A 25359-nucleotide genomic window follows, 5' to 3' on the forward strand; every position below is an offset into this window, starting at 1 on the left:
TATCATTCAGGCGGAGAGTCATTCTGGCTGTCTTCTGGTAAGCTGTTAAGTAAAACATTGAATGTCAGTTTTTGCAAGAAACATCCATCTTTAAACAGCTTTTGTTATTGTTCAATGCTTGTTTCTTGCCGTCCTTCTACTCCACACTGATCCTTTTTGTCCATCAATTCGTACTGATAGGCTAACTGCTTTTTGTTCACTGTCTTTTTTTTAAGTCAGTAATCTAGGGCTGCAACTAACGATTATTTTCATAGTCGATTAATCTGTTGATTATTTTCTCCATTATTCGATTAGTTGTTTGATCTATAAAAAATGTGGATCAGTGTTTCCCAGAAAGCCCAAGATGACGTCCTCAAATGTCTTGTTTTGTCCACAACTCAAAGATATTCAGATTACTGTCATAGAGGAGAGAAGAAACTAGAAATTATTCACATTTAAGAAGCTGGAATCAAAGAATTTTTTCTTTTGTCTATAAAAAAATTACTCAAACCGACCAATCTATTATCAAAATAGTTGGCGATTAATTTAAGAGATGACAACTAATCAATTAATCTTTGCAGCTCTACAGAAATCATAGCAGGAGCGCATTACGAAGTGAATTCCTTATTGTTATTGTAGTTTTTTATTGAATTTGGTTGACCAGCACTGGTTGCTCACCTTTTTAATTAGATTTCCAGTTTTTGAAAAAGTAGCTCACATGATAAGATAGGCTGACCCTGCAGTCATTTATGGATTATAAATCTTTAGAAAATGCCCAAATCTTCCAAAATAGCAGAAACGCATATATTATAGGCAATGATCTATTAACAAAGAGTACAGGGAATACACACTTGAATGAGCATCAGTCATTTTAAGAAATAGATGTTTCAAAACACTGCACCCAGGCACAGCAGATTTAGCATTTTAGAGGATCACCAATCCATTTAAGTAATCATACATTTTGAATTTTAATCAAATATTACAGTCTTGCTCTGGGATGTTTGAGCTTTTGAACTAAACCACCATAGAAAAGTCTTAATTGCATTAATCTTTTATTGCTGTTTGAAATTAAAAAAAACTACAGTTAAACATTAAAGCAATCAAAATCACATTGTTATTGCTATATCATTAAATAAACAAACATGCTATACTTATGGTTGCTTGAGTTACTTTATAGTGTATATATATATAAATGCATTATAGCACATCCAATCTCAACACCATCCTAAGAGCCTGACACACAAACCCGATTATCGGCCGTCGGACAGTCTTGCGAGATCAGTGACTCGAGGCTGTTCGGTGTGTTCCGTGACATCGTCAGTCAGAGGAGGCGTCGGCCTTCATTTGGCCAATGACCAATCTGGTTGGTGGAGTGCTAACCCGGAAATGACGAGCGGGATGAGCATGACTAGAGTCTCTCAAAATCTGACGAAAATCTTTTAAACTGACCTTTGTCGATCTGAAATGATTTCTCGCTTAAAATGTTTTCAGAAACACGTTTCGGTGAACTATTTTTGTAAAATATGAGATCGTATTCTGAACGAGCTGCCAAGATGGTCTGGCTTTGAAATTCAGGAGAAGCCAGACCCACGTGACGCGTTTCGTCCAATCAGCTGCCGGTTTTCATCTTTTGGGCGACCATACAGAGTAGCGCCTGTTACGGAGATGTATTAAATTCTCTTGACTTCCTTTTCTGCCGAGGGTCGGCCATCGGGTTGGTGTGTCGGAGCCTTTACATCTCATTGGGTCTAATACTGTGTCTCTATTTTAATGGTGCAGTCACTTAGACCAGTGCAAAGTGCAAGGCCACGTGAACAAGGTCAATGAGTCTATTTTCGCTCAAATAGGCCGTTGCACGACATGGTGGAGTTGTAGAGTGTAAGTTGGAGGGGTGTGGCCATTAATCATTGTGTCCTCACCCATTTACATGACTGGCTGTGGTGCGGTTATATTTGTAGAGGTGTGAGAGTGCAACAAAAAGTGCATTATTTTTAGTGTTACATCAAATAGACACTTTTTGCCAAAATACCAACATCTGCAATGGGCACCAAAATACCAAATAGTCAGACAGTGTGCAATGGCAGGAACATAAACTTTAACCAACTTACTGCAGCTTTGACTTTTCTTTGCACTGCCACAGAAATAGACACCATAGACTCCACCAGCACTAAAAAACAGAGCCTTACTTTGGCTGACTTTGTCTTTGCAGGTTTGGAGTTTCTGTGCTTGTGCTTGTTTGTGTGCCATTTCTATAACTTAAATAACTGTAAATAACTTGCAATTACTGTACAGTAGTTTGTTTTTCTACATACCTCTTGTTGCAGCTATATACTGTAAGTGCAGACCAAAGTGTGACAGTTGTTGACAGATAGTTGCAATTAGAATTCCTGTTTCCCTGTTACACAAATCCTAAGAACCTCCATTGGTTTGGTTAGGGGCATGGCCAAAACAGCAACTGGTACAGAGGAAATTAAGGGATGTCTGTTTGTGTTGTTATGCAGTAGCTCATCTATAGTATCAGGTCAGTCTGTTAGGTTCACTTGTATGCTGCACTACACAGAGTCAGGCAAATGCTTGGCACGGACACTGCATAAAATTTAGATTTTGCTTTATTATTGTACTGTAATAAACACAAACAAGTAGATACATAGACCAAGAGATACACATTCATGCATCAAGTCTCAAGAAACACAACATAATTTTCATCAGGCACCATTCTACTTTCTAAATTGCTGTGAATCTGAGCTCTTTGCAGACTTTTCTTTACATTGTTGTTTACCATTCTTTTGTGTTTTTGACCAGCTGCGATTGAGCTTTTCTTTTATGCCATTTAAAACGTACAGCTTGTTTGCTAGGAACATATTCATATTACAGTCAGTCCAACTGAATTGACTTCAGAAAATCCCACCGCAATTATACTTAATTCATAATTAATGCGCAGCAGACTGGGGACCTAATTTACACTTGCACATTGTCAGTTTCCCTGCATGTGCTTGTCATTCTGCATAACAGTAAACATGGCTTGCTTTGGAAAGAGGGTGGCATCTCACCATTACCTTTGCTCTGGGGAGCTGTGCACTGTGGCACACAATTGTGCCATTAGATGATAAAAACAAAGGAAATGATCTGACTTTCCAGTCGCTCCAAACAAGAGCAGGTGTGTGCAGCTGTGTTAACAACAGGAAGTAACCTCTTATTGTGTTGTAGGCAGCATTGTTTATTATTGAACACCCTCAGAAATATGACTGACACCTTCTCTTTGAGTTGATGGAAGTGAAAACAAAGACTGTTCTTCTGCAAGTCAGATCCTTGGAGCTTGTAATTATAACAAGACCTGAATACATCCATACATGTGTATACATGTATGCGAGTTTGTGTTTATGAGCAGACATCTGTTCACACATGAATGGGATCTCACTTTGTGTATCTATGTTTTTGAGAGAGAGGGAGAATGGGCGTCTTTGACAGTCTTTAGGAGTGTCATACTGAGATAGAATGGCTTGTGATCTTTGTTGTTTGTGCTGTGGTGCTGAATTGCATTGAGCTGCTGTACATAGTGGTATTTCTGATAGGGTTTGACGTGCTGCAGCCGATGTGCACAGACTGAGGCTGCTTTTGAAAACCAAAGAGTATTAGTCCAATCACAGCACTGTCAGTCAGACTGACATCCTGCATGTGTTATTCTCCTTTAATCAAGTTTCAACATTCACTCATATCCTGTCCATGAACCATCTCTGTTGGATCGGACTGATCTGCGTGTCCCCTCTCACAGGTTATGTACAGTATGTGTGCTCCATAACTCAGGTGCAGTCATAGTAGAGTTAGGAATGAACTACTGTTATAAGAAATGGAGATTTATAAAGAAAAAGTGCTTTTCAACTTTAGGTATTATTTTCTCAAAACAAAGTTCTGACCTACCCTGCTTCCATCTACATTGCAGACTATGTATTAGTCAATACATGTGCACAGTTTTTGCAATATGGCATACTGGAACTGGCACTTACAAGTGTAACTTAGCTTTACAAACAGCATCGTTATAAAGTAGAATACTCATTGTGGGAGAATAATTTCATGGTTTGAAATCTAAAGGCCTTTAGACCATCATAAACGACAAGACATTTACTGGAGCATAGTATATAAACAATGTTTTTTATTGTATTAAATCAAGCAAAAACAAGTATACAGCAAACAACAGAATAGAGAATATTTATATAGTTTTCTTTATTTGACATTTTAAGCAAAAATAGCCGTGATACACATCATCATATATGATCGTGTACTGCTTGCAGCTTAGACCTGCTAAAGTATTGAAAAAGTCAACAGTGACTTCAAGCATGTGATGAGGAGAACTTACTTTTTAACATGTTACCGAAACCTAAATCTTTCCTTAACCTTAGCCACGGGAACTGGGATACGAACCGCGCTCTCTAGTGCCAAAGTTCATCATGTTGTCTTTTAAAATGTAATTGGCAAAAAAGAAATTGCAGTTCAAAAGCATAATTTCTAAGACACACACACACGCACACACACACACACGAGTGCGGATCGGGCCGCATTTTTCTGTCCGAACCTGGCCCAAGCCCGACAGGCATTAAGATATTTATGTCCAAGCTCGACCCAAGCCTGACACAGTTAAAATCTCTCTTTTTTTCGCATACTAATGACACATGTACGTTTGTTTGTGTGGAAAGCCCGCTTTTATTAAGCAACTGTAGGAAGGCATTCGGAAATGTCAACAGATGAGCGCATCAGCGCACACGGGGCAACAAGCACACGTTAACACAAGTGCGCACCAACATAATAAGCTATTTTAAATTAAAAATGTCCAATGCCTTATCGTGCTGATGTGACCGAGCCCGACCTGAACCCGAAGAGCCTGTCGGGACCCGGCGGTACCCGATGGGCTCGGTTCGGGTATCCATCCTCTAACACACACACACACACACACACACACACACACACACACACACACACACACACACACACACTCCGGTTTCAAGGTATACCTAACATTTTCATTTGTCATACCGTTCCTAAGGTATGAGCTGTTTTTTATGAGTCTTAAAGGACAGAAAGTGCAGTTTAGAAATTCCTGTCCCTGCCAGTGTGCAGTGTGTGCTGAAGGTTATCATAACGTCAAAATCTTATACTGGCCCATGCCTACACGCACGCACGCACGCACACACACACACAGAGGCATTCACACCCCTACCCCACCAACACATTCTCACACCCAACTCGTAAAATAAGGACGTTCGGTCAGGAGCCTTTCTCGTTCTTATTGACGTAACACACACACACACACACACACACTCCGGTTTCAAGGTATACCTAACATTTTCTGCCATACCGTTCCTAAGGTATGAGCTGTTTTTTATGAGTCTTAAAGGACAGAAAGTTCAGTTTAGAAATTCCTGTCCCTGCCAGTGTGCAGTGTGTGCTGAAGGTTATCATAACGTCAAAATCTTATACTGGCCCATGCCTACACGCACGCACACACACACACACACAGAGGCATTCACACCCCTACCCCACACACTACGTGAACTGCATTGTTTTTTTTCACACGGAAAGTTTTAAATTTCTATTTGGAACAGTCTGTTTGGTTCTAATCAGAGGTTAGAGGCAGAGTCGTTTTAATTTCATTACCACTCGTGGTTATTTTTAGCTCAGAACGCTTGTGATCCTTCTTGTGCATTGTAAGAGATTGACAAGTCCTATTATTCACACAGTCGCTCATCCTCTGAGCCTGTACTTTTCAAAGCAACCTTTCCTGCTACTCATCACACACATTTTTAAGGCTGCATATAAAGGTATCCAGTTGTTAGGATTTTACAAGCGAGTCTGTCTTCTGTGATTTTATAGAGGATGATCTCACCCAGAAGCAAATTAAAAAAGAAAAGTGCGTAATTAAAGCAGATTACATTTTGGTTTTATTCATTAATTAACTATGGCTTAATTATAGGCTATGTTATCAGCTACATACATTTTTGTGGATAAATGATCCTCTAATGATCCAAGTATTTTTTTTATTAATGCTTTGAAAGAACTTTGTTCTTCGACTTAATATCTGTATAGCAATATCTATATTAATAATATTATCAATATGTAATTTTTTATGCTAGCTTTATAGTATATTGATTTTGAGTACCAACAACATTCTCACTGTATTTCTCAACATCACAGAAGTCTTGCCAAAGCATCTCTGTGGAAATGTTGGCATAGAACTCGTGAGAATAAGATAATTGAACAACCACAGTAATGCCGGCGCTCTGTAAACATTCAAATGTGTCCTGAGTGATTCCAGTTGATATGGCAAATTACAAGCACTAATGTAAACATGAAAACCCGGCTTTCGAATTTATTAGATTCCCAAGCAAACATTTAATTGACTTTCTTTGGTATGTGTGTATGAGTCTGTGTGAGACCCATGTTTGCGCTTTTGTTAATTCATTTTGTCTCCATGCAGGACCACCAAGTACAGATACGAGGGAGTCACAAGTTGGAACACACATTCGAAGGGAACACGCGTTAGCGGAAGAGATCAGTGAGAAGGAGGGGGAGCTGGGACAAGAGGTGACCAGGGTGTCATCGATTGCTACAGGGATGGAGAGATGTGTCCCTCGCTGTGAGGCGAGTCAAGACGAGGCAAAGCTGCGTGCCGCAGGCCCTTTTTGTGCCTGATGACTCGCAGCTGATGTCTTATCTTGGCCAGTCAACACTGAGGATTGAGTGTGTGCACAGGGAAAAAGAGAGGTGGGGAAAGGGAGGGGTGACAAAATATAAAAAAATAAATCCTTTATCTGGCTTGTGATACAACAGATGCTACAGATTTGCAGCAGAGCTTCAATTTCACCTCGGTATTTCTCAACATTAAAATTTAAGTTTAGAAAGAGAGCGTGGCATGAAATGTTGGCGAGCACTTAAATGCTTTTAATTTGTCAGCATTTGTAGTTGGATCAGTGTAAGATTCTAACATATGTTCACCACACCAGCTAGTCACAGCTTAGGTTGTTGGTATGTATAAATAAATATGGATCTTAGTTAATATTTTGTGTAGCAGCTGATGGGGCCATTTTTTTCGTACTCATTAACTTGTTTGTTGCTAATTCATCATCTTACCAACAATCGTGGGTGAAGTCCTAAAGAATTCACAGCCTCTGATCTATTCAATCTTTATTATTCCACCACATTTTCTGTCATTCAAGTCCTTTCACATTTTTTGACGTAAAAACTCAATTAGGAAATTACTATTACTTTTACCATTCATGAATACATATTCCAAATTCAATGTAATGGACGGAATGTTCAGAATTCTCACACTTTTCCCATGCATTTTCGACTCCATTCAAACTTTAAGATGTTCCACATCTTTCATACACTGCTTTTCAACTTTAAATCCCATTAAAACTTTTTTTTACGTTTTTCAACATTCTTTGAAGCCTAGAAAAAATGACTTTCGATTTTTACATGGGGGGACGAAATGTCTGACCAACTGAACCAGTCCTATCTAGTAAAGGCCTACATCCTTACCACTACTGTTTCCACAAGTCTGTCCATGGTTGGAAGGTAAGCAGATGGCCAGTTTCCATTGCAGTGCTATAAAAGAGCCTATATTTGTGTATACTCTTTTCTCTGTTAATGTCATTAATATCAAAATTGGGTAAATTTATCAAAGCATACTTGAAAAACTCAGTGAAAACTGATTCCAACTTCTGAAATGTGTATAAGGACATAAACAAGTCCTTAATTACAGTAACTGTAGTTAATCATGTCCCGCCGTGGACAAAAGCTGTCGAGAGAAGTAGCCTATACTCCCACACCAGTTAAAGGTAACGGGCATTGGCACTAACTGCCTTGACACTTATTAACAAGTAAGAGTAAAAAGTTGCCTCAGGAGCTCAATAATGAGTGAGCAGTCATTTCCATTCTGACCTTTTCCTGCTAGACTGTCATGGTGGTTATTTGCTTGCACGCTGGCAGGGTAACATTTTTGCATTATCTTTAATGTCATTGGTTTTAATGTCAAACCATCATTCTGAGGAACGTGCCAAAGACGGGATTGATGACATCAGACTGAATTATTGATGACTTCTTGACAGTATTGTAATGAACCTAAAACATGAACTAGAACGATTTAAAATATGTGATTTTAAAATAAATTTGCTGAAGAAATATAACGTGTGTTATACCAAATATATGTTAAAAAGTAGCCTTATATCTATTCTAAAGTAATTTTTTTACAGCTAATGTGTTCTTATTGAGAGATGGTAGAGTCTCGTGAATTTAGCATACTGGGAAACTGGCCATCCCTATGACTTAAGAGGCAGCTTTTATCTTGGTAAACTGTCAACCTTTAAGATCGATATGAGCCACTCACTATCTCTACTTACAGTGCATTGTGGTAGAAGAAGATAAAGGAGTAGGAAGTAGTCCTAAAAGTTTAAGTCTTCTTGAAATTTTGTAAGAGCGGCTTTGTAGATGGATGATGACCAGCTGACCGTAACAACTGAGGAATGGTCCTATAGTTCTGGCGCAGTCATTGTTTAAAGGTCCCATGGCATGAAAATTTCACTTTATGAGGTTTTTTAACATTAATATGCGTTCCCCCAGCCTGCCTATGGTCCCCAATTGGCTTGAAATGGTGATAGGTGTAAACCGACCCCTGGGTATCCTGCTCTGCCTTTGAGAAAATGAAAGCTCAGATGAGCCATTCTGGAATCTTGCTTGTTATGAGGTCATAACAAGCAAGATTACCTCCCCTTTCTCTGCTTTGCCCGCCCAGAGAATTTGGCCAACCCATGGGAGAGAGACATCATGGCTTTCAAACGAGAAAAGTGACAGTTGGTCAAGGCCACACCCCCACCCTCCACCTTGCCCCGCCCTCTCTCCTCCTCAATTGCTAGAGACACAAAAATGGCACATCCTAAGGAAAGCTCATTGTGGGACTGGCTCTAGTGGCTGTAATTCTGCACCAATACTGAATTTCGGGAAAGAGACTTCAGATATAGTATTAGGGGACCACTAAGGTCTATATAAAAGCATCCAAAGAGCACCATGTCATGGGACCTTTAATGTTTGAGTTTTGTTTCAACAAAAGGAGATAGATCATCTTTTGTGGCATCGGGCTCTGGGTTTATTATTCTTTGATTATCATCATACCCCTTATGCTATTGATAAGGAAATTGGGGCCAACATGAGGACCAACAGAGGACTTCTTGAGGTGGTTTATCTGGTGGACAACTCATGTCTGTAAAACTTGCAAAATGTCTTGGCCCTGTACTAACAACTGCCCCATGTGACTCTACACCTGCCCATGTATGTGACAACACAATACACAGAATGGGCACCTCTTTAACCCTCCTGCATTGACCTTATTTTGCAAAGCGCTCATAAAAAACAAGATCCAATTACAGTAAGCTGGCATATGCAGATACCAAGTACTATGGGTAAATGCAAGGGCATGATCAGATTGTTCATTGTCTGTATTGCATATCCAGATGCACATTACACTTTTATAGTAGGTGTATATAAAGTCATAATCCATTCAGCCCCTAGGTCAGCAATACAGTCAGTCAATGCTAGCGCATGCTGAGCGTTTAAGCCTGAGCACTGAAGCAAACAATGCCAGGGACACATGGATATTTTTTGTTTTCTCATCATGTAACGGTAGGTTGACCAACAAGCTAATCTCCCAAAACTCAGTGTAGTCCATTAAGCAAAGCCTTTTATCCTTATATCACAGGTAGTGACCGGTTTGTTTTTATTTGGTTGGTTGCATATGAGACGTGTGCACATGTATTCAAACTCTAACAACAATTTATAAGGAAGGAAGGCATGCATGAATGGATCCAATATATTGCAGCATACCATTCTTGATTCACTGGGACTAAAACTCAATTTAAAAAAAATTTCCCCATTTTTTTGCATAATTTGCATGTGTCACTGACAGTTCTAAAAAATGTTAACCATAGAATGAAGACAACCAATGATCTAATTTAAGGACATGAGGTGGTTTCTCGTTACCACATCTTTCTTTGCAGCTGTAAGACCAGAAAGAAAATAGCCTTTGATAGCTTGACAGTTAAGTTAAAAGGAATCATTCCCTAGTATAACATAGTGTCTGGTGGTGATCATAACTGATAGGGCCGAAATTTACCTAAACATCATACTTCTGGACTTTGCCAAAACATATGAATAAAGGTAATGAGTGATTTTTGTGACATGACAGAAGGGGCTTGGATGTATTTTTAATTAGCAGTGTTTTGAAGAAAAAGATAAGCTACAGGAAGACCATTTGAAATGCATTAGCTGTTTACTGATTTATTTTTTTATTTTTAATTCTGTACTCAAATCTATTCCCATGTGATGTTTATTATATTTCTATACACAAAACATACATCTGGATGAGTACTTGGTACTATTTCTTTCTGTCATCAAATGCCTTTGAAGAGGTTCACTACATGGACCTGGACATAACGGCATATAAGAAAAAGATGACCCAGGCAAATTAGAATAATCTTTTAAATCTTAGAGAGGCTTCAGTCCGTTATCATTTATATTGGACGTGGTGTGAATCCTTTGATTTGTCTACTTAAGGAGGTAAATTGATTCCCCCCCCCCATTGTAGAGAGATTATTTTTGAACAATGGTTCATCTTAATTCCAGTCCGTTTGCAGATATATTCTGGATATAATGTGCAGTGATTGGTCCAAAGCGACAATTGTGAGACTGTTTGCTTTTGGCACATTTGGGCCTCCACTGAACTAGTTTCTGAAAGGGCGGCGCATAAAGGCATTATAAAAGCATCCAAAACAAATAAAGATGGAAAAAATAAATGAGATTAAGCAACCGGAAACAATGTTGTGCATGAGTGATTGTGTATGGGAGCAGAATTTTCACAGACACAGTGTATTTTACTGCAGTAAATATGACACAAAACAACAACTAATATTCAATTTTACATAAAAAGTATTCTTGACCATGTTATTGTTTTTCCAAAACATAAACCATGACTGGATTATCTTCATCTTGTCTCTTAGCTTTACTTCATGTTCAGCATGAATAATTAATTTAATAAGTAATGCATGATAAGACTAGACAAAAAACATGAAAATTAATATAACTGCAAATACAATCCATTTTACATAATGTAACAATGGTTCCTTGGTAACCTGGAGGTGTCATTTCAGCCAGTAATAATGAAATATTAAACAATATTAGAAAGTAGAAACTGGTTGGATCAGTATTTTGGGATGTAGGTTGCAATGCTGACAAAGAAATTACATCTGTGGCTCTTCTGGCAGCAGCACCATCACAACAGCTCTCTGGCTTGCATATTGTGGTATTTCCATTTGATTGACGGGCGTGTCATAACCAGAGACGTACTGGGCAGACCCCCAACTGCCATTGCTTCTCCTGTCAGTGTGGTTGGTTTGAAGCTGTCTACATGGATTGTCTGGCCAACATGGAGAACATGGTGAATTAGTGAAGTTGACATGGTAAATCAGTGGAGTTGGCTCTGCAGTGCACTGCTGTGTGCCATGCGTTTTATCCCCACAGTGGCTGGTTTACAGGCTATGAGCCGTGCTTATCAACCAGCAGATGCCACTGAAGGTATTTGTATGTGTGCATATTGGTGTTTTAGCATTTTAAGTTCCCTGTTTAGTGTTCACAAAGATCAAAAGCAAGTATTGGGCAAATAATTATGAATTAAAACCCAAAACAAAGCTAGGTCCTCATTCACCTGCCATCATTCTAAATGTATATTTAATGTTACAGTATTTTACAGTGTGTGACCTGAATTTTGGCTATAATGCATGAAAAAAAACACGAGAGTTACATTAAGTCGTAGGCTACTTCTTGCTACACATTTTGTCATTTCACGTTGTGATTTTGTCAAATTTCTCATTTTTAGAATCTTATATCGTGACACATATTAACAACATAAATCTCCAACCATATTCATTGCTGCATTGTGCAGTGGTGCAAGATGTTTTCAGATATTTTACTTACTAGGTAAAATAGGAAACTAGCACAAAAAGTCCTGCTTTCAAATTCTCTCTTAGGTACATAAATATTTGCCGCAGAAAATACATCATCAACAAGTATCAGAAGTAAAAGTATTCTTTCGGCACTAGAATGACCCCTTTCATTGTGATATTATAATATTATTACTGATGCATTACTGTGTATGCCACATTTTATGTTGTAAATGACAGAAGTAAAACTCATTTTGATCTACTTAATATACTGTTTGGTAGTTTAATCTCTAACAAAGCATCATATGTTATGCACAATGGGGTGAACATAACCTATTTCCTTCTGAAATGTGGTAGAGTATAAAGTAACATAGCATGGGAATAGTCAAGTAAAGTGCAAGTACCTCAAAACAAAGTACTTGAGTAAATGTACTTAGTTCTGTTAAACTGGCTATGACAGTTGATGTTTAGAAATTCTTCTGGCTACAATTATAATACAAATTTGAGGTCCCATTTAGCTGTCGTAGATCTGTTTCCCTGAGGGTATGACTGACATAGACCACACAATGATGTGCACAACATAAAAAAGATGAAAGGAAATTGGGGAAAATTCAACCTCAGTACAATTTGCTGGAAGTAATGCATTCTTAAAAACTTGTTTATACTGCAAAAGGGTTAAAATAGCACATGTATGGTTGATTAAAAATAAAAGATATTTGGGAATGTTTTTCCTTTTTTTTTGAAATTCCTATCAACTATTGCACAAGATAAGCTGTGAAAAAAGGCAGACATGAGTGAACATCATTTAAATTGCTTCAGTCACCTGTAGTTCAGTCCCCTCGAGATACGTTTTGGGTACCATGGATACTGTGTGAATTGCCATAATGCTATTAGCAGGAAACAGAGATATACAGTACTGTGTGTGTGTGTGTGTGTGTGTGTGTGTGTGTGTTTTATCAGACAGGGAGAAAGATAGTAACGCACATTCTCAGAGATAGCAAGGTGCAGTGACACAGCAGACAGAGAGTTATCAAGGCAGAGAGAAAACTGTAACATTTTGATTAAGCCCATCACATCGGGCTCAGACCACGCAGACTACAGACATCCGTGCTTGGCCGTCTGTCAGTGGTCAGAGTCGCTCACTCCCTCCCTGACCTCCCTATAGCCAGGAGCTCTAATCACTGTAAAACCGATTCATTAAAATCTGCTGTTAGTGAGAGGACACACACGCGGGTGAGTAAATGGACCACAGCCAATTATGTGATTCCCTGCCAGTTAGAAAGAGATTTAGTCATTAAGTATCTCTGAGGAGGGTGACAGTGATCACTACAGAAGATCTGCACATTATTATAGAGTTTGGAAGTGTGTGTGTGTGTGTGTGTGTGTGTGTGTGTGTGTGTCCCCTCCACTTGTAAGTACGTGGTTGACTCTGCATGGCTTGCGCACACTTAGCCGGAGTGATAAAACCTGAAAACAAAAAAATGAAATGTAAGTATAACAAATCAAATTTTCAACAGCATAAAAGGCTCCAAGCTGAAACAAATGTGAACACAAAGTTCTCTACATTAGGTGGAGATATTTTTCAAATGGTAGCCTAACTCTGAAGAATAGAGTTGTGATACAAACAGTAATCACAACTGACACGTTATCTTAAAATTCTGAATGTAGTTTAAGGCAGCAAGTGGCTTCTGTTTGTGTTACTGCTAAATGAGCATCCCTATGGAAATGCTTTCTATTTGCTGTGTTTGATTCTGCAATATGATAAGACAGGCAAAGGACTAAATTAGAGGCATGTGGGCAGATTCAACCCCCTTGAGAAACCAAGGAGAAAATGCAATCGGGACTTGGTTTGGCTCACCAGATGTACAGTGCCAGTACAAAGCCTGATGTGCCGGATGTCATTCTTCCGCTATCTCCCCTATTTATTTTGCAAGGGCAACATCGCTGCATCCCTAAGCCTAAAATGATCGTGATTGGTTTAAAGAAATGCAAACAACCCAGAGCATTTTCTTCCCTTGTAGCAGTCCTAAGTCTTGTAGCTAGACCTTACTCAAGCGCTGACACGGAGCAATGAGAGACTACATGTTTATTAGCTTGCAGTCATCTTCTTCCCGGTCTTTGTGGACTCATTGCAGCATATGTTGGCGTTACATTACCACCACCTGTGAACAGTGGAAAAGTGTGACACCTTTGGTTGGACTGTGTAGTGTTGCATGTGAAAATGACAATTATAACAGGGACCCATTCGTAGAAAAATAGCTTCATTGCGCTATTAGCAGTTCCCTAGGGAACCTTTAATGAAGGTGCAATGCATAATCGCTGCATTGGAGTGTGGCTCCAACATTTTAGTGATTACTTTTATTTAGAGTATTGTGGCCAAGGGGCAGATGCGCCCTGAAATTTGCCAACCCTAGTAAATTTAGAGATAGGTTTTTTATGAATCATTGTGCTCTCTTTTCAGCACACTGCTGTTATGCACTGTGACAAACTGTTACAAGATACAAACTGTATTCTCTCCTGGAGTCACAATGGATGTTTTAAGTGTAAGAACCAATTCATTTTTTTGTAGGAAAATACATTTTCCTAACTACCTAACTGGTTCAGAAATGGATAAGGTAGCAGATACAAGTGTTCTGTGGAGAATTAAAGCACATCAGAGGCAACACTTTGGCAAATAAGTAAGTGTAAACCACTTTGCCAACCTTGTGTGCATTCCCATTTCCTTTAGGGCCCGTTGCTGTGGTGTTAATCCAGGTTTAGCCTATTTTTTATTTTCTGTTAGGCAGGTAGGCCTAATCTCAGGTTAGGGTAAGGGGAATCATTTTTAGGTTATGTACAATTTTTTATGTGTCTTAAAATGATATCTTGTCTCCGGATTCTACCTATTATTTTCCTCTGCGTTATTATGGAACATAATTTAAGTTTTTGAGTGTTCAAAGGTGCGTCATGTTCCATGTCACATTACTGACATGTTTTTAAAGGGTTATGAAATAGTAGTACAATTAGATGATTGGCAGCCTCTTTCAGCTTTCTGCGTCACATTTCACATCCCTGCGCTCCAGGGTTGGATTTCATGGATAATATGCCGTATCACACAAAGAAAACTGCTTTATGGCATAGAACAGAAGGAGAGCCAGAGACCTGCAGCTTTTAGAATTTATTGCAAAAGCAGATTGTGGAACAAGTGAATGGTTGATGGCAAAATCACATCCAACCTTCCATCTAACAGCCCCTTTTAAAGTCCAACTGAACTTAATTTCTTCCCAAAGGCCTGGAAAACTTGGATCTGTGATTTCTTTCACTTTTATTTTTGTTGTTACCTTAAGGGCATACACAATTTGTCTAAAGTGTGAAGTAGAATCAATACTGCAATATCAAGTGAACCTCTGTTAAACATCCAACTGTATTTTCCCCGACCAGCAATTCTGGGTGTTCACTGTGTGGAGCTGAAAAGAGATCAAGCTTTTGAAAGATGTTGTGGATCTCATTCAAATTATAAGCAAGTTATGATGAACAAAGTATGTTTCTAAAGTACTGTTTTCTTTTCAACTAAGACTACTTCAGAAAGCTGCATGATATCTCTGCGCCAAAGTAGCAGTGCTTCGGCTGTGCTTCCACCCAATATAGTCCCAAATCAATATCTGCCTAGGAAATCGTCTAGTCTTAATCGGCATTGCTATTTGTACTCGTTGTGAATGCTAACCGGCAACAAAGGATTCCATTCACTACGCTAAGCTAAGCTAGTGGAGGTGCTGCCGGACTAAGACAATGCATGCACTGCGACAAAAATGCGTTTGCCCATTTATATAAATATAGAGGAGACGGTGAATAACCCTATTTCAACAAACGGTGGCGTATTCCTTTAACTAAACATGTTTTACCATTATTAGAATCTTTTACCCTAACAGTGGTAATCCTGTGCTCAATGCAGTCATCTACAGGACTGCTGACCTACTACATCTCTAACTTCCATCTTCCCCTTGTATACCCCTGGATCCTCAAAATCCTGCACATTTAGTTGCAAACCTTGGTGACACTAACAGGAACCATTGAGTTAGCTGAACAAACCCCATCAGCCTGGAGGTAATCTATCTGGACCATTAGCTTTGCTGTCACACTTGACTTCATCTAATTCCCTGACATTAGAGATTGACCAGAGCAGATAACATCTGAAGTCTTTGTGTTATTAATTGTGGATTACCTTATATGGCCCTACTATTGACTCATTTGAATCCACTCTTATATTATTTCTTATCACATTGTGATTTATTACTGGGTGGTTTTGGCCCTCGGCTTTAAGTAGATTTTTTTTTAGGTTCACGGTTGATTTACATATTCATGAGGAGAAGGTTCACTGCAACCCACAGATGAAGCTGGCAGATGCTCCCTTTGATACAATAAAGTGTTTTAATTACAGTAAATTAGGTATTTTTTGACATTCAAACCTTGGAGGATGGTTAACAAGATACTTACCCATGGTATATAACATCCTTCAACATCAAAGTAGCTTCAAAGGTTAGAAAATGACTTTGCATTATATACTAGTTCCCCCTTATATCCTCTTCTGCTTCATCATTGTCGTCGTTGTTGAATTCCAGCTCTGCCTTTCTGTTAATATGGCATTTGTTTATGTTACTGTACTCTATTTTGCATTAAAATAAGATATAGTGGATATAGAATGAAGTATATACTTAGAGCTGTTATATAGCATGTGTTAGGATCATGCACCTGCAATACAATTACTAAAATAGTTCAAATTTAACCATCTATTTTTAAGTAAACTTTAACAAATACCATGCTAAATGTTGTCATGCATTGCCAGGCCTATTTCCACAGCACTGTGAAGAAAGGTAAAGGAGGAAAAATGCTCTGGGTTGCCTCTCTGGTGCCATGTAATACAATAGAATCAGGCAGTTATGCATTTTGCGGCACTGATTCATGGTTGTTACACAGAAACTACCAGAAGCATTTCCAGGTAATCTCTACACCTCTGTTATTCTAACCGGGGATTTCCACTGGATGCGTAACAGCTGCGGACCGGCTGCGCTGCGTGTCTGCTGCGTGCTCTGCCGTCCGTGAATACCCACCGGGTCCGGATTTGTTGCGGAACGGCTGCGGCCGTGACTGACAGCTGTAGTCACGAGGACCCACAAGTTCTCGCAAATTCAGGTAGAATAGAACCACAAAACCACCACCAGTTAGTTTCCATCCAGAGGAGTAGAGGGGAAACAACTCTGTGCTGTGTTTTCAAGGTGTAGTGCAGGGAAATATGATCCGCCGTGAGCATATTTTATTTTGAAAATTAACCGGATATTTATTTTGTTTCTGTGCTCGACTTCCTGTCCCGCACTATCTGCCGTGTGCTAAATTGCTGCGGAGCTCTTCGGCGTCCATCAAAAATAGAAGCTCTGCGTATCTGCTGGAACTGGGACGGAGTAGGGACGCAGACGTTCCGCAGTCTGTGGAAATACACACATTGACTTTAATGGAAACCTAATGACTCCGTCGACGTTCCGGAGACGTTCCGCAGACGTTCCGCATCCAGTGGAAATTGCTGGTAATATTTCCATATAATACAATAGAAACGGGCAGTTTTGCATTTTGTCGCACTGATTCATGGAAATTACACAGAAACTACCAGAAGCATTTCCAGGTAATCTCTACACCTCTGTTATTCTAATATTACCATGTAATACAATAGAAACAAGCAGTTTTGCATTTTGCAGCACTGATTCATGGTTATTACACAGAAACTACCAGATGTGTTTCCAGGTAAGAAGTCACAAGATTAAACATATCATTTCGAAAGTATTACCTTGAAACAAAAGCGAAATGTTTGGAACATAAAGGGTGGATGAATTTCAGCATTATAATATGGGAATTACCAATTTTAAATTCCAAGAAGTTTTATCTAATTTGCAAGGTATTACGCAGATAGTAGCCTATAATACAGTGAAAACATCAGCATATATTACCCCATTATTATCATGTTATTACAATATTAATATAACTATATTACCATTACCCAGATATACATATGGTTATCGAACCCTTTCCTACTTATTACATTGGTAATTGCATGTTATTACATCTGTTACCTTCTTATCACCTTATTACCCCAGTATTACATCTTATTACCCCTTAGATGCATAAGTGGGGTCAAAAATGACCCCAGCGGTTGTTTTTTTGCAATATCTTTGTAATAATCTTTCATGTATTCCTCAAATAGGTTATCTTTGACATGAGGCCATTTGGATTTTTATCTAATTATATTTTTTAGTAATTGCATGTTTTGTATCAGTACCACACTTTTCCATACGTGGGGTCAAAAATGACCCCAAGCATTTTCTATGCAATTTCAAAGGTTAACCCTAGGAGCCTTTGATTTTTATCAACTGTGACTGTCAGGTATACATTTAATGTTGATCCACACATCTAATGCCAGCAGTCTCACCACCCTGAACATTATTTTTAATACTCTCTACCAATCACTGATCTGATCACTGCTACTAAGGCCCGGGACACATTAACCCGATTATCGGCCGTGGGACAGTCTGGCGAGGTCAGTGACTCATATCTGTTCGGTGTGTCCCGTGCCGTCATCCGTCTGGGGGGCTGTTGGCGTTCATTTTGGCCGACCTGACATGTTCGGTTGGCGGCAGGGAAATCGGGACTCACCCGGAAATGACGAGCGCAATGAGGTGACGACTACGTATCTCAAAATCTGATGAAAATCTTTTAAACTGACCTTTGTTGAGCTGAAATGAAGACAGATTCAGCAACTGCATTGCGGCGCCTGGCATTCTCGCTTAAAATGTTTTCAGAAACACCGTTTCAGTGAACTATTTTAGCACAATATGAGATGTATTCTGAACGGCCGCCCCGCGACAGTCTGGCTCTCAATATCCGGAGAAAACAAACCCATGTGACGCGTTCGTCCAATCAGCTGCCGGTTTTCATTTCTTGGGCAACATTACAGATTAGCGCCGCCTGCTGTTATAGAGATGTATTACGTCTCGTCTCCTCTCGTCTTTTTGGTGTGTTCTGTGGCAGAACACACCAGTAGTTATATAATTTCTAACTAGTAACCACCAACATATCAGAAAGGTCTGTTGGTACTTTGACATTTCCAGATGAAAATTAATTTCAGTGCTCAATATTGTGTCAGTCAATTACAATGTGTCACGATGACAGTCAGCCTTGATGAAACTAAATAGTGGTGTGTTTATATTTCCTGTCAGTAGCTGGGGTGCAACCATAGACTGTAAATAGTATGGCTGCAACTTATGGTTATTTTTAATCAATTAAATGTTTAGTCTATGGAATGTAACAATAGTTACAAGCTATAAAGACAAGCACGTTTTGCAAGATTTCATGCGCTTTCAGTAGAGCAAATATGATTTCAAAATGATTTATTATTTTTACTAGTGGCTCTAAACCTGCTAGCATTTACAGCACTTCTCAGTAGTTCGTGATATGGTCACATTATTTAATCTATGGATTTGTATACAAGGACACGTTTTTCTCATTTTTTTCAAGTAGGTGAGGACAGTTTTTTAACTAATGAATTTCAATGGGAAGCATATTTCGTGATCAGAGCATGATTACAGTAGCAAGTAGTATTAAATACCAAAAATCCAAGTAAGGAGGTTGGTTGGGGTTGTGGATGGGTCAAACAACACAGGACTTTCACTCCGGAGACCGGAGTTCGCGTCCCGGCGTAAACCCCAACTATGCCGTTGTTGTGGCGCGTCGGCATCCCAGAGACCGGGGATCGCATCCCGGCATGTGGCGTGTCCTTTCACCGTGCTTCTTTTCCGAAACCCAACCTCCGTATAGATGCTTCCCATTATGTGCTGACCACACGAATAAATGACATTCTCAGCAACACGAAATAAACGAGATAATCGTGTCCGTGGACACGAATCAATAGATTAAAATTAACGTGACCATTTCACGAACTGCTGTGAGACCGTGCTGCCCTTAGACATGCACACTATGTAAATATATTCTTGAGCACAATCATGAGGTGTGTGTGTGTGTGTGTGTGTGTGTGTGTATGATATTGTGTTTTTAAGTAGTAAGTCGTTTTTTGACTTAAGAAAGAAATTTCTGAAGTTTACCGCATAAAACGCATTCATTCTAATTGGAAGAGTGTAGGTACCGGTAGGTCATGCATCTAAGGGTTACTGTGATGTATTACATAGTTATTACTTTGGTAATTACATGTTATTACCTATATATTACCTCTTTATTATCACACTGTTACCCCACTATTACCATCTTATTACCGAGCCGTAATTTGAAGTGCTACCATTATTAAGGTCTTTCACAATGTGCATTCTACATTAAAGGTGCAACAAAAATTTAGAACAACTTCATAGATGTTTACCCAACAACTTGAGATGCAGTGGATATTGACATTGTGGATGTTGAGCTAAAGAAAAGGGAAGGTTTTCCTCCTCCAATGATTTACTGTAACTATTACACCTTCAGATACAGGTGCAGTCTTTAGAGAGTTTACATCACATCACCAAGGATAATGAACGCCTGAGTGTCTCATTTGAGTACACAAACGCAAGCACAAAGTCCATCTCAAATTGTAAGAATGCTTTTCTGTGTGTGTTTGTTTAGAAGTTGTATCCAAAACATCTTGGCAAGACCATTCAGAGCAATGTAAATTGGTTCAGTCTGCAATTCAAAATTGCAGCTTGGAAAACGATACATCACCTCAATATTCCTCTAACTTTACCTTGATGTCTACACAGAAAACATATTGCATACAAACCCAAAATGACAATAATGTTTCCAATCTTAGTTACTACTCTTGCTAAACTTTCTCAAGGCATCCAATTTAGCTTCTCACCGGTAAACACGGAAAGTAATAAGACTGGCTTACAGGTAGATTAATCAGAAAAATACAGACAATATATTTTATGAAGACTAACCAACATAAAAATAAAGCTATAAACGATCCATTGATTTTACCAAAGTGGTGGGGCTCTTTTTCAATTCAAGATATTAAGGAAGAATAAATACTATCATCTGCAAAGATGAACATCATTTTACCTGACCCTAGGCAAGACAAGAACTGCATGAATGGGTTTTTTGTTATAATTGTTGTACATACTGAAAAGGGTTTTGACAGCTTGATGATATAAAATGGACATTACATTCAAGTGAAACATTTTTGGGCCAATGGCAACTCTTGACAACTCCTGTTTAGTTGATATACTTAGCTTGTGGACTCCTTTACAAAAGAACATGTTTATTTTTTCTACAGAACGTACAGAAAACTACGTAATCTACAGAAATGTGATGTTTTGATCAGAGTGTGAAATGAAACTACTTCACTCTGTTCCCCACCAGACCCACTCCAACTCATGCATCCACCTTAACAAAAAGAAAAATGTATATTCAGGAACTATGTAAAGGAAAATATTTAGTGTTTATATTACTACCATAGGGATTCTCATTTTCTCAAAAAAAAAAAAATTCCATGTGACCATCAGGACTTCTAGGTTGCTCTGTTGTTAAATCTACTGCCTGCGTCAACAAATAAAAGAAGGCCTCCATCTTTTACGCCCAACATACAAGTTCCACAATTTTTTTAAAGTGCTGACAAATTTGGGTATTTTCTCACTCCGTCAGCTGTAACACTCACCAACATTTAAACATAAACATTCTCAAACAGCATTCAACATGCTGACAGACGCACATCTATATATCTTTCCAACCAATTGATGAAATTTTAATCGACTACTGTATCAGTGTCTTATTGTGAGGCTTTTGTTTGAGCCATGTGGGTACCCGCCTTACATTTGGCACTCAAATGTGACTACTAGTGTCTGATAAGAAAAAAACCACAGAACAAAACAACTGCTTTCAGTAGCCAATTTCACAGTTATATTATTACCATTTCGTGATTTGATAAAGTTATTCTTTGAGAGGAAGGCAGAGGAAAACACTAACAGTGGCACGTTTTGGCAGAGAGTCAGAGGTTTCAGCTTTTTGGGAACAAATAAGTGGACATTCAAATGATTTCATGGACTGCAATAATGGCTACTTCTGTTTATTAAGGCTAGAGGACTGTAAAGGACATGTAGAACATTTTCTCCATCCAATAATACACACATTACATTATATCACAGGGGCAATCACAAGCACAGCTGGCCACTGTGCATGTCCGATTAGCTGTTAACGCGACAGAACAACTTGCAGAACATTGTGGAACAATATGGTTCCTAGGCAGATTACAGTCTATTCCAGGTGTACTTAAAATGTTCTCTGAAGCTGGTCATTATAAAATCAGTAATAAATAAGTACAGGCAATATTATGTAAAAACGTTTTCAAGAAGTTGCATGCAACTATCAGTGGAGTCGTTTATGTTTTATCAGTTTAGCTTTTTATTTAAAAGCCTGTTGTAGCTGCACATACAGTGAAGGCTGTGCTGCCCCTTACTTCCAACTGGATTAAAGTGGTTTGAACTGACAATGCCATCCTTGGAGCCCTGCACTCTAGCTAGCGTTGCTAAAAATGTCCAAAAGTTGGCACAGAAAAAGAGAAGTTGCCATTCAGTTTACATCTGTGTCCTACCTTAAGGCTGTACAGGATTCAATCTTGTGAGTCAGTATTTTCCAAGAATGTAAGAATCCCCATCTTTAAGGAAGTAATGTAATGCACCCAGTGCAAGTGGTTAGATTATAATGTCTCTCATTCTATATAGTTTATATGGTTGCTTTGTCACCCATATACTCAAAAATTGGATACCATGGACGTAGGCTGCTTTAAATTCTTCCAACTATCCCACCATTCATTGTCCAGTGTTAGATTGTATAAGGTGAGGAAGAGTGGGTCTGAAGGTGGACTTATGCCTTGTAAATTGGACGTATATGAGTGAAAGCATTGCTCGGCCTCAAGGGGTACTGCTCAGTTGACTTAAACGCAGCACTTTTACTGCAACAACTTCTTCAATTCGCTGAGCTCTTTTGAAGCGGAGCAGTACTTTCAGAATGAACAAAGAACATTTGACTAGATGGGGAAACAAAGACAGAAGCAGACAGATCGAGACATACAGGAGGAGACAGGCAGAAAATGTCTGTGTTGTGTAAGGATAGTCGTGGAGCTGTATAAAAAAGCTGTCACACGCTTCTCTGACAATGAAACAGAGTGTTATGTTTGTATCAATCACACACTGAGTGGATTTTATAAGATCACCTTCTTGTTTATATTGAACTTTAGTTATTTGATTTTTAAAGGATATAGTAGGTTTGGTTTTCAATAAATGTATGTACATTTGTTGTTTAAAAAAATAAAGAGAAGGTTTGAGCTGTTTTTCCAACACTGACAATGACATGTTAGTGCCCCGAAAGAGCAGATACTATTTGAAATGTTTATTTAGCCAATAATAAATAAATGATTTCCATGGACAGAAACCCAGCAAATAAAGAGAACTTAAAGTTAATGACTCAATGTTTTTGCACTTAAAACGTTTCTTTGCATGTGGTAGAAAATATCAGTGAAAGGAGTAAAAAAGGAATAATTTAAAAACACATAAGGCCATAAAACAGTTTAAACAACACCTAGAGAGTGTATCTATTCAAGAAGATACTGTTCTCTCAAGAGGAGCGAGCAAGAACTACTGTCTGCACAAGTAAATAATGGTCAGAAAAGAGGACAACAGCCTGACCACTAGAAACCTAACTGATCTCGGGGAAAAGTGCTGCTCTGCAACAACTTTCTTCTCCTTTTGTACATGGCTCCTTTGGGAGAACTCCCTTGGTAACGCTATTCTGAGGCCAGAAGCACAGCCAAGACCCCCAGTGAGGTGAAGTTCTACGCTTGAGAGATGAAAGGCGCACTTACAGAATAGATGAAGGGCAAAGAATAAAAATAAGAAAGAAAAACCTTTCTCATCGAACTTGAATGTCACATATTATTTTTGGTTGTTAATAGGTAGAAAACAGCTTTTAAAACAGATAAAGTGTTTGTTCAGTCAGGTTACAATTATTGCAGACTGACATCTTTATTACCTCAATCTCATTTCAGCATCTTAGAACAGAAGTTCCAGCTGTGCAGAAATAGCAGAGAGTTGCTTTGTTAATGCATTCGCTGTGTTCTCTGGACGACCTGCAGCATTCTGCCTTCTCGTCCTTGCACTCCCAATTTATAAAATCTGCTCATTAGAATTCCACCTCAAGTCCTGCTGAATTCCTTGAAGCCATTAGCAGTTGTTGAGAATGGTTTGGGCTGGCCTCAGCTTCGACTGTAATGACGAGGACAGGGTGCCAGGGAGAATCAATGCTTCTCCGTGGCTCAAGAGTGAAACTGCAACAGCAAGACTGGGCCCATTGAGTGCCGGACGGCCGTCTTTTTCAACCACTTAATTGATCAAGGTTTTATTTATCTTGTCACAAGACTTACTAACCTAATTTGTTTTCCATTCGCTCACAAAGCACCTTCATTGAATAACCATGTTAACAATCCACAGTATTACATTTCTTTTTTCCCCCTCTCTGAACACACTTTAGACATTGTCTCTGTGTTCATTTACATGTAACAGGGGCACTTTTAAACTCATGTAGTTAATTATCATATCAAACATAATTTCTTTATTAATGTTTGTGGGCACACACACATTCACCGAGTCAGCTTTTCATTAGAGAATATTCTTTTTGTATGTGTTTTAATGCAGCAGAGGGAGTGGATGGCAGAGGGCTGAGATGAATTCCTCTCCCTTTGTTCTTTCTGAACAAGGCAGAGGTGCATCATGCACACCCTCTTAACTCTGCAACTGTGCAAAGATGTCCTTGTAATTGGGTGATATTTTTTACTGAAATACCCGCCGCATGCACTCCATTACATTTCTGTCATAAAATACCCTCCTCACTGTCATTAACTTAAATGGAATGTCAATACTTAGTGTGTGGAATGGGAAGCGTGGAAATGAGCTTAACACTGCAACCCATAAACATAAAGTTTAATGCCGCCACCAAAGGAAGGGCCAATCACAGCATAGCTTTGCAAATCAAAGAATAATAATCACAGATTTTCTCGCCCAGCCATCTCAACAGCTTAATATAAATAAGTTAGTAGCACCCTCTTGTGAGCTTTCATTTTCTAATCCTCACCAATTTCCTTCCCTCCATTCCATTTTGCTTTGTACACTTTGCCTTTCCTTGCATCCAAACTACACTATCTTCCACCCCCACCCCTGTTGTGCATTCCTTTCAATTTGTTTTAGGCCAAAATGTAAAAAAAAAAAAAAAAAAAAACTAACTAAACAACTAAATCTAATTATTTGGTATAAAGTAGGGATTGGATTGAGGCATAAGAGACAACGCTGCTCAGCTGATCTCCATCTGATGTCACGAGGAAGATTCCCCACACAGGACCACT

General features: G+C 38.9%; 1 protein-coding gene across 6 annotated transcripts in view; it reads left to right on the forward strand.

Annotated features, from left to right (window-relative positions):
* LOC120555792 (protocadherin-9) overlaps positions 1-25359 on the forward strand; it is a 221836-nt gene that overhangs the window by 26340 nt on the left and 170137 nt on the right. Inside the window, exon 3 of one of the 6 annotated variants that reach the window (XM_039794873.1) lies at positions 6449-6571. The exons of the other annotated variants lie outside the window; for them this stretch is intronic. Coding sequence (XP_039650807.1) covers positions 6449-6514 — 66 coding nt within the window. The 3' untranslated portion in view covers positions 6515-6571. Of the gene's footprint in view, positions 1-6448; positions 6572-25359 lie in introns of those variants that run through there. 6 annotated transcript variants of the gene reach the window in all.

The sequence above is a fragment of the Perca fluviatilis genome, chromosome 3 (genome assembly GCF_010015445.1).
Source record: "Perca fluviatilis chromosome 3, GENO_Pfluv_1.0, whole genome shotgun sequence".
Taxonomy (NCBI): domain Eukaryota; kingdom Metazoa; phylum Chordata; class Actinopteri; order Perciformes; family Percidae; genus Perca; species Perca fluviatilis.